The sequence below is a fragment of the Diadema antillarum genome, unplaced genomic scaffold, assembly GCF_040938485.1.
Source record: "Diadema antillarum isolate AM-2024a unplaced genomic scaffold, OU_Dant_1.0 seq00000187_RagTag, whole genome shotgun sequence".
Classification (NCBI taxonomy): Eukaryota; Metazoa; Echinodermata; class Echinoidea; order Diadematoida; family Diadematidae; genus Diadema; species Diadema antillarum.
In genome coordinates this window covers 1,208,735-1,218,884 of record NW_027271251.1, presented here as the reverse complement: position 1 = coordinate 1,218,884, position 10,150 = coordinate 1,208,735, and the positions used below count along the sequence as shown (strand labels likewise).

The following is a 10,150-nucleotide window of genomic DNA, read 5'->3' as shown; positions in this document are numbered from 1 at the left end:
CGATTGGACATTCGTAACTGATCGTGGAAGATTCGTTGAACTCGTTTGAAATTTCACGTTTGGATACGAGTTTATGCGAGTCAATACGTGTTGGTTCGCTTAGATGCGATATGGTCACGATTGGTCTATTTCAAGCAATACGATCTGTCACGATCTGGTCTCCCGTTCAAATACGATCCGATAGGATTGTCCCGATTGAGTCCATGATTGGTTCCGATCTACCACGATCATTACGATCGGGATCCCCGATTTGGTGAGTGCAGCTACGTTCTGATACTTTCCAATACGAATACCGCGAACCAATGCGGGCTGTTGAGATATAACATACGATATCTTTCAGTCACGATCGGGATCAAAAGCGACCCCGCCATTACAAGCGGGGTTCCCACTATCACGATTGGCGCCATCCAAACGATTGAAATCGTGGTCTCAATCGTGAAGCAATCGAGGTGATCTTATCAGATCGTATTAGATTGGATCAGATCTTGAGGTCAATCATGGCGATCGCGTTAATCGTAGAAAAATTTTGGACGGTTCAAAAATTTTCTACGATTAACACGATTCATTTTTGATCGTGATCATCGCATCAGATTGTCTTGGATCGTATCAAAACGCAGCAAATCTTATCTAATCGTGCTTCTTAATCGTGTTGATCGGGATCGACTTTTTCACTTTCCTTCTGTTTATTTTGCACATTTACCCTTATTTTACTCGCAAATCGTATATTATAAAATTTGTATTCCGCGAGGTTGAATAAGGGAGGGGTGGCACGATGAAATACAAAATAACAACACCACTGAAACATCCTCCATGAAGCAGAATGTTTTACATACCCCACAAAGTAACTTTTGTGACTTTTGAAAAATGACCATTGTCGTGGATGTAAGGTCACTTGTGCATGACTATAAAGGTCACTGTCATTATTTTTTTAAATAGAAGTTAATCAATAAGTGTAGTAATACCCCTGCGAAATGATTTTGCTTAAGACATTTTTTTTTTAAAAAGTGACATTATTTTAGGGGAATTACCTTTCTGTTGTGTGTATGTCGGCTTTGTTAAACACTGTTGAATAAAACAATAAATCAAGCCAAACCAACCACATTTTCAATACCCCATGAGACAACGACATTTTGAAATAAAAATGCATTTTTATATGCGAATATGAAATCAAACACACAAGCAATGCCATCAGTTCGGCCAACTTTCTCATATTGAGCGTATATCATACATAAAAATTAGCATTCAAAAAGATCCCATCCTCTTTTTTAGCTTCAATTTCATCATACACAATTATTTTCTTCATGTATAATCGTCATTCGCAATACTGCAAAGGTCACGTGAATTCTCATCATCCTCAACCTGTCAACCCTTGCCATCATCAGTGGTTGTGGATAGTAGGCCTAATCACTCTGCAGAAGTTGAGGAAACAATGAAAACCATCGTCAGTCGGACTATAATATTCCCATTCGGGTCCAATTGCACCTTAAATAGGGGTCGCTTTTGATCCCGATCGTTAAAGATATCGTATCTTATCTCAACAACCCGCATTAGTTCGCGGTATTCGTATTGGCATGTATCAGAACGTAGCTGCACGCACCAAAACGGGGATCCCGATCGTAATGATAGTGGTAGATCGGGTCCAATCATGGACTCAATCGGGACAATCATATCGGATCGTATTTGAACGGGAGACCAGATCGTGACAGATCGTATTGCTTGGAAAAGACCAATCGTGACCATATCGCATCCAAGCGAAGCAACGCGTATTGTCTCGCATAACCTCGTATCCAAACGAGAAATTTCAGACGAGTTCAACGAAACTTCCACGATCAGTTACGAATGTCCAAAATCCTAATGACCAATCGTGGCGTTCGTAATAGATCGTACGATAGTGGGAACCCCGCTTTAAGGTGCGATTGGACCCGAATGGGAAATTATAGTCCGGCTGACAATGGATTTCATCGTTTCCTTAACTTCTGCAGAGTGATTAGGCCTACTATCCACAATCATTGATGATGGCAAGGGTTGACAGGTTGAGAATGATGACAACGTGACCTTTGCAGTATTGCGAATGACAAATACGTTATCATCGTATCAGAGAGAAAGCATCACCTAGGCCAGCCACACCCTCAGATATACTCCCTCCTCTAATTTAACATAAAGAAATAAATTATTGAATCGACCTGCTCACTCTTCCCCTCCCCCTCGCCCCCCCCAAAAAAAAACAACAACCCAGAATACACAAGATCAGATCATTGTCCCCTCTTCCCCAGAAAAAAAAATCAAGACAAAATGTTTTCACCTTCCTTTGAAGAAGAAAATATGATATAACATATACGCTAAATATAAGAAAGTTGGCCGAACTGATAGTATTACTTGTGTGTTTGATTTCATATTCGCATAGTATATCAAATACATTTTTATCTCAAAATGTCGTTATCTCATGGGGTATTGAAAGTTTGGTTGGTTTGGCTTGATTTATTGTTTTATTTAACAGTGTTTAACAAAACCGATATACACACACAACAGAAAGGTAACTCCCCTAAAATAATGTCGCTTAAAAAAAATCGAGCAAAATTATTTCGCAGGGGTATTGCTACACTTATTGACTAACGTGAGAAATAATGACAGTGATCTTTATAGTTATGCACGAGTGACCTAACATCCACGACAATGGTCACTTTTCAAAAGTCACAAAAGTTACTTTGTGGGGTAGCCTATGTGAAACACTCTACTTCTGGTGGATGTTTCAGTGATGTCGTTATTTTATATATCATTGTGCCACCCCTCCCTTAATCAACCTCGCGGAATACAAAATATATACGATTTGCAGGTAAAATAAGGGCAAAATAAACGTGCAAAAAAAAAAAAAATAAGCAGAAGGAAAGTAAAAAAGTCGATCCCGATTAACACTATTCAGAAGCACGATAAGTCAAGATTTGCTGCGTTTTGATACGATCCAAGACAATCTGATGCGATGATCACGATCAAAAATGAATCGTGTTAATCGTAGAAAATTTTTGAACCGTTCAAAAATGTTCTACGATTAACGCGATTGCTACGAATATACGATTGACCTCACGATCTGATACGATCTGATACGATCTAATAAGATCACCACGATTGCTTCACGATTAAGACCACGATTTCAATCGTGGCGCCAATCGTGCTAGTGGGAACCCCGCTTGATCCAACAGGAAGATCTAGACAATCAATGTATAATTCTCCCGAGTACTCAGTACCATAGAGTATCTGTAGTCATGAGCAAGAAAGTCTTTGGGCCGCGTGATTTGGCAAAATGGGCAAGCTTGTTTATGGACGTGATGACACGGACCCTCAGGCGTAGTCAAGTGATGAGCAAGGCAACGCTGATGAACGGAAACCGAGCTAGCATCGCGTAGTTGATACCACCGATGTATGCATCGTTTGGTGTGGGTACTCCGATCCAATCAATCCTGGCCATATAATGAGTGACGGAGGGTGTTTTCTTGTCCAACATTGTTCGTTCTATTGCAGACAAATTTGTCATCAACCATCTATCATATTGTAAGCGGCATCTAAGCGTGTAGTCACATGTAGGTGAGTTAAAACAGCATTAATTTTCCGTCTGTGAATCTACAGTGGTGAGTAGGGTCTACTGTCTGCTGTAATCCCGGGCGGGCAGGGGCGCTCCTTCTTGTACGTAGGCCTAGGCCCCTACTTCATGACTTTGTTTAGCGTTGGGGCAGGTCGCAGTTATTACTAGGTCTAACGTTAACGTTACAGTTACTACTACTAACGAGAAAAAAAGAGATCTACTAGACCTTATACTCAGTTAACTAATGACCGAATGTTAGAATATACTTCAGTAACTGTAACGTTGTCGTTAGTCTCATTATAACAATGACAATGTCAATGATTATTGATAATGTTTGCAAATTACTAGTATTTACTAACACTCAACTAACAGTAACATGTAACAGGTAGCTGGTTAATATAATAACTAAGTAAGGGTACACTAGATCTTGCGCAGGGACTTAATGGTCACGCATTGCGAAATTGCGTATAGCAAGCAATATTACGCGTAGAACTAAGTGCAAAATTTGCCGATACACCCATGAAATAAACATACCTGACAACCGCTAAACATGAGAAAGAAGCAGGTAAGAAATTTTTATTTCAAACAAATTTTTCACTAAATTTCCAATTTTTCCGAACAAATTTTTCACTAAATTTCCCATTTTTTACCTTGTAATTTACCTACCTTAGCTTAAAATCTGTTTTAAGGATGTTGTAGCCTAGACCGTAGACGTGTCGTCTCGCCTGTCTCATTCGTAGCCGATAGAAATACAATTCGTAATTTGTTTGATCGAGCGTTTATGATATTCTACAAAAGCCGAAGCACGTTAATCTACAGCCGCAGAGGGGCAGACACTTTTAGTTTTACGCATGAAACTACATAGGGCAGCTGCGCGACCTTTACATACCCGGAGAAATTAAACGCATGAAATTAAGTCCGACATACAAACGGCGGTACGGCGACAGAGCACTACTCCGTCATCGTATCATCAGGAGATTCTGGGAGGTGATTTTTCTGCATTTTCGTGATATTTATTGAGAAATTCAGGTACGATTGTGGAATAATTTCTATTATAAGAGCAAAATTGAATCACAAATTTTTGTGCGCGATATCTAGACCCCTCAACCATACTGTCTCTGTAGTGTGTATGGGGTGGTCTACCAATTACTATTATTAAATTAACTTCAGGGAGTCACTCTTGATCTGCCCTAACTATACACAGCCCTGTCACTGTACACAAGTGTAAGTCGCAACAGGGCTGTACCGTGTGGACACTAATAAGAATACAGTAGAAATTTTCAACAGTTTTGTTGTTGTGTGGCTGTGTTCGAGGGGTTTAGTAGATTGGTGCATCACAAACAGTCAGACGCCCTGCTAGCGCACGGCGTCTGGTCAGGCTAGATCTACCCTTGTTAAGAATTTAATACAGTTGTGTTGAATGGCGGTAAGGAATCCAGTACCGGAATGTAAATGCATAGACCGGTCTATCAAACCATGCATCAGAAATTTAAGTTGATTAAGTGATATTCCATATTTTGTAATGCACATTCCAAATAAGTTATTTTTCCATTTTGTAATATGAAGTACAGAAAGGTCCGGTAGCAGTACATGCTAAGCCAGATCAGATGTATGTTTGGTGTGTGAACATTATAGAAAACAGAGAAGAAAAAATCCAGGGTGAACCAGAGATACAATACTGCAGCAGTAATAATCATACTATTTTGTATTTTTTATCTCATCAGGTATTCATCTGGAGTGACAAATTTAAGCATCCGTCTTGACCAAAGTATACATGCTTTGTGCCCATTCATTTAGAGTGGCAAACACAGCCTGACTAACATTAGACTGTATTGAGTGAGCATGTCCATGTGCAGCACAGTACAAGTCATGTGTAAGTTCATTCCTTCTGTATATGTTTCATCATGAGAAAAGCTTGGAGTATTGCTACTGAAACTTAGGAGACTATTTACTACAGTGTCTTTACATATTATGATTACTTTCATTTTTCAGATAATCTTGGTTTAATTACATCCTGTAAGTGATATTGTGATTGTGCTACAGATGTAGATGTAGAAGGGAAAGGCAGAACAATAAACATTGATTGATAATTTGAGCTTTGACATTATTGTAGAGACTCAGTTTAAATTCGTTATGGTTTTGCTAAAAAGACAATTTTCAAGCCATAACTTCAGTTTACAGTGTCCAAAGGAGACAGCAGTTTGAAGAAAAAAGAAAGAAAGAAAGAAAACAATCGTTTGACTGGAATGACACATTGAAAGAGCGAATGTAATGGGCAAAGTTCACTAAGTTTTTGCTACTTGTAAAGCAGTCATTTTTCCAGTGACAACTAGAGCAGGGGGTGTCCTGTGTTGATTCAATTTGGTGTAAGGATGAAAGTGAATTTAAAGATATTTAATTTGTTCAAGGAGGCTTAAAGGTCAGTCTTCAGAATCAATAATCAAGATCAGTTGACTTTTATTATAATCTTAATCAAGGGCCATACTTTTGGCAAGAATATCATGGTAGTTTTGACAGAGCAGACAGACATCCCAGCAGAGTTAATGCTGCCGCTGAACTGCTGTGGTTTAAAATGAGTGTAAAATAAATTTCATACCTCACACACAGTAATTATGGTAGTAGTTGTTATGATCCAGCATTTATGACTGTGGTTTTCTTTTAAAAGATGGAAAGAACATTTCGACTTGATGACTGTTTGCGATGAAGCTGCCACCATTCAGTCAAATATCACTGTAATTATTTGACATATGCTTGAACATTTAATGACTTTCACATTACCTTTCCTTAAAGTAGTAGAGGGAAGCGGTCAAAAACAAATAGAGCGTTATAGACAACAAGAATATTCCCACTCATTGATATTCATGTGTAATGATTTTGTCTCCATTTTCAGCTGGAACAGCAAAGCTAAAAGAGGGATATCTGAAGAAATATGGTGAGTTTATCGATATGTGAGCACTTTTGGCATGAAATATGAAGTGAACAGCTTGGTCTGCCTGGTCATTAGGGTCCATTATCTCCTACAAGAAGTCATATGAATCTGTAATCCAAGCTGCAGCCTTTCACATATAAATCAAATGTCAAAGTCCAAGTTTACGATCAACATGAAAAGTGAAAAGTGAGTTGCAGCTATAGTTTTCCTGTCTCTGTTTGTCAAGTGTACACACCAGGGCCCCATAAAAAGTTGATATGATAGCAACTCTTGCTGGATTGGCAACTTCCCATAGCAACAGCCAATCGGGAAGCTGGATTCTTGTCATTATCATGACAATTGCCATTCCAGCAAGAGTTGCATCATATCAAGTTTTTTATGAAATGGGGCCCAGTTTATTTATATTCAGACTGATAGAGAAAGAAAAGAATCACGTTAATCATTCTGTGTGAGATACCACTGTAACTATGTTTTGTTTTGTTTTCTGTGTTGGTTAGTTTTACTTATTAAAGTAGTAGAGTATAGATAGAGTGTTCTCTACACTGCAATTCCTTCCTTTAAACTGTGAACTTTATAGATTGGTCTCAATCTGAACAATTCAAAACTGAAAAAAAATCTTGTCTGCATCCATTTGTAAATTATTTTCCAGAACATTATCAGGAGTAGAGATTTCTCTTTCATATCAGTACCTTACCAGTTTCAGTGAAGATAATGTGAATTGAGGCATGAAATATGAATGTGAAGTATTCTCTGTCTCATACATCATTGGCAATCCCTGTTCAATCTCCTTGAAGGGAATTTCATCACGCGGTGGCGAAGAAAATATTTCACCGTCTACCAGGATGGTCAGCTGGCATGGTCCGATGGCACCGGGAGCAGCCCAGACAAGGTTATTAATGTCCGCACAGAGTGCTCCATGATGAGGGTTGGCCCACAAAATGGCTCAGATGCCCCCGATGTGCCATCAGGGTCCAGGCGGGATTTCCTGTTCTCACTGACTGCAAAGGGCAAGAACTACTACATTCTGGCAGAAACCGAGCAAGATTTATTGTAAGGAGATTTTTTTCAAGCATTCATTATGTTAGTGTGGTGTCCCTGGATTGTACACAAATGTGAATTCAGTATATATTCTGTGCTTACAGAAATGATAGTATAACTGTGCTTTCTGGCAAGTCTAACAAGTTCAAGAAGTTATAGAATTGGGATTGCCAATATCACAGTAATGTTATACACTGTGATGTCACATGCTCACCTCTTAAGTATTTTCTGTCATTTCATGCATCATGAATCATGTAAAGAATACAAAAACACGAAATTAGTTACAAAGTGGTACATTTTTATAACTATTGCACGCAGCTGTAACATTTAAAGCTACAATTAATATTTTATATATCACCTTTCTCTCTCTTTTCAAAATATAACAGTGCAGCTACATTTGGAGCAAATATTATGAATGCCAAAACAAGGAACAGATATGGATTAATATGGTAACCTTATAAGAGCAGTGTATCATCAGTATGAAGTAAGTAGAAATGCAAGATAAATCAATAGAAAGAAATTGTTCACTCATGAAGACCTGTAGTTATGAAGTGTGCATTAATCTGTTGTTGGCGATTTCCATTCACATTGGAAATAACATAGTGAGAGTCCAATATCAGCCTCAGTCTGTGAAGAAATATGTACATTTTTTTTTGCCCTGTCTACAGGCAATGGTTAGAAGCACTCTACCAAGCTAAGGGCATCCCTCCTCCTAGCCAGCGGCAACAACAGGCACCAGGTGAACCAAGGCCCCACACAGGGACCCAACCCCAGGGGCAATTACCATATCCCTCCCAGCCTGCTCCACCGAACCAGCCTCCACCATATGGCTTCAATCCAGCTCTTACAGGTGTGTGTGTGTGTGTGTGTGTGTGTGTGTGTGTGTGTCTGTCTGTCTGTCTGTCTGTCTGTGTCTGTGTGTATGTGTCTGTGTGCAAGGGCAGCAGACATTGGAATGTTTCATTCACCTCTTTTTAGTTCTTTGGTCAGAGTTTGGACACAGACTACTCTCTACACTGGAAGCACCCATCATGTTCAAAGCATTGCATTTGTTCGTATGTATGTGCTTGTATATATGTATGTATGTAATGTATGTACGTATGTATGTGTGTGTGTGTGTTTCGGGTGGGATTCTGTGGAAGTCAATTCTATTTTGGCATGGAAAGATTACTTATAAAAGGAATCATAAACTTGTATTTGTACCATAAGACTTGACCCATGACGTACTATTCACAGAAAAATAATTACTTATGTTCAAGTTGATAAGGAAATTATAGCCAAGCTAAAAAAAGAAAGATTTTTGATCAAGACTACAACTTTCAAGAAAATGGATCAGAAAGCTTTAAATAATGAACAGAGATGGATGATTCAACATATCAAAACATGATGGCTGTACATGTTTTTTTACATTAGAACATTTTGTTTGTGTGTTGGATTTTGCGTCAGGAGAAAAATTAATGAGGTATATCATAAATTAACAGAAAGTAACAATTGCTTTCATTCCTTACTTATAAGATGTTGAAATTGATATCCTAGTAACAGGAATAATCACATGATTGCTGCAAACTTATGCTTGCTTACTTGACTGGATGTCATGTCTTGTCTGCAGGTCCACCACCTGCTGCTGCAGCTCCTTATCCTCAGGCCCAGCCAGCAGCAGCTCGCTATCCCCAGCAGCCCTACCCCACCCAGCAGCCCTACCCTTCACAGCAGTCCTACCCGACACAGCAGTACCGGCCTGTCTCAAACAACAGGCCCGTTCAGCAGACGGTCGTCGTTCAGGACCGGTCACGGTCAGACGATGGATTTGCCACTGGGCTCCTGGCTGGATATGCCCTTGGTGGGTACCACGGATGGGGCTGGGGGTATGGAGGGGGCTACTATGGCCATGGCTGGGGTGGAGGCATCCACTACCATGATCACCACCATCACGACTTCCATCACGATCACCACCACGATCACCACCATGATCATCACCATGACCACCATGAATACGGAGGCCAGGAAGACTATGGGGGAGGTGACTTTAGCGGAGGTGACTTCGGAGGAGATGATTTTGGAGGAGGAGATTTTGGAGGAGGAGACTTTGGTGGAGACTTTGACGGAGGAGATTTTGGCGGAGATTTCTAAGGTCAAAAGAAAACCAAGTAATTTAGTTGTTCTGATCAAAACTTCACAGACAGCATTTGAATTAGAAGTTTGATTTACTGAAAGTTGTTGTCCTTATCAGAGACACTTTAGGCCAGTGCAAATACTTTCATACCAGGTATACCCTAATTGTGTAAGTGAATATTTATTATTTCTGATCCATTGAAATCAGTGATGTTATCTTGATGACTCCTCAGAGGATTGCAGGAAATTTTGGTTGTGATGTCATAATTTTTAAAGTAATATATGAAACAGTTATGATTTTATTTTCTTGGTATGGATATGACTAACAATCATAAAAGATCAGATTCACATAATCATAGAGAATGTTATGAAAAATGATGGCAAGCTGAATATTTTTTTTTTCTGCAAGTTACTGTCACTTTTTTGTATATAATACCGGCACCACTGCCAAATAATGATTTAAGAGGTATTGTAGAAGTCAGCATTTGATCTGT

At 39.3% G+C, this 10,150-nt stretch overlaps 1 protein-coding gene across 1 annotated transcript; it reads left to right on the top strand.

Annotated features, from left to right (window-relative positions):
• The first annotated feature begins 3,467 nt into the window (after nt 1-3,467).
• Nucleotides 3,468-9,688, top strand: LOC139728599 (uncharacterized). The gene is made up of 6 exons (XM_071639537.1): nt 3,468-3,579; nt 5,302-5,450; nt 6,468-6,509; nt 7,301-7,556; nt 8,213-8,400; nt 9,154-9,688. Exons 2-6 carry the CDS (start codon nt 5,420-5,422, stop codon nt 9,672-9,674), a joined length of 1,038 nt encoding a protein of 345 aa, XP_071495638.1. The 5' UTR covers nt 3,468-3,579; nt 5,302-5,419; the 3' UTR covers nt 9,675-9,688.
• The last annotated feature ends 462 nt before the right edge of the window (nt 9,689-10,150 follow it).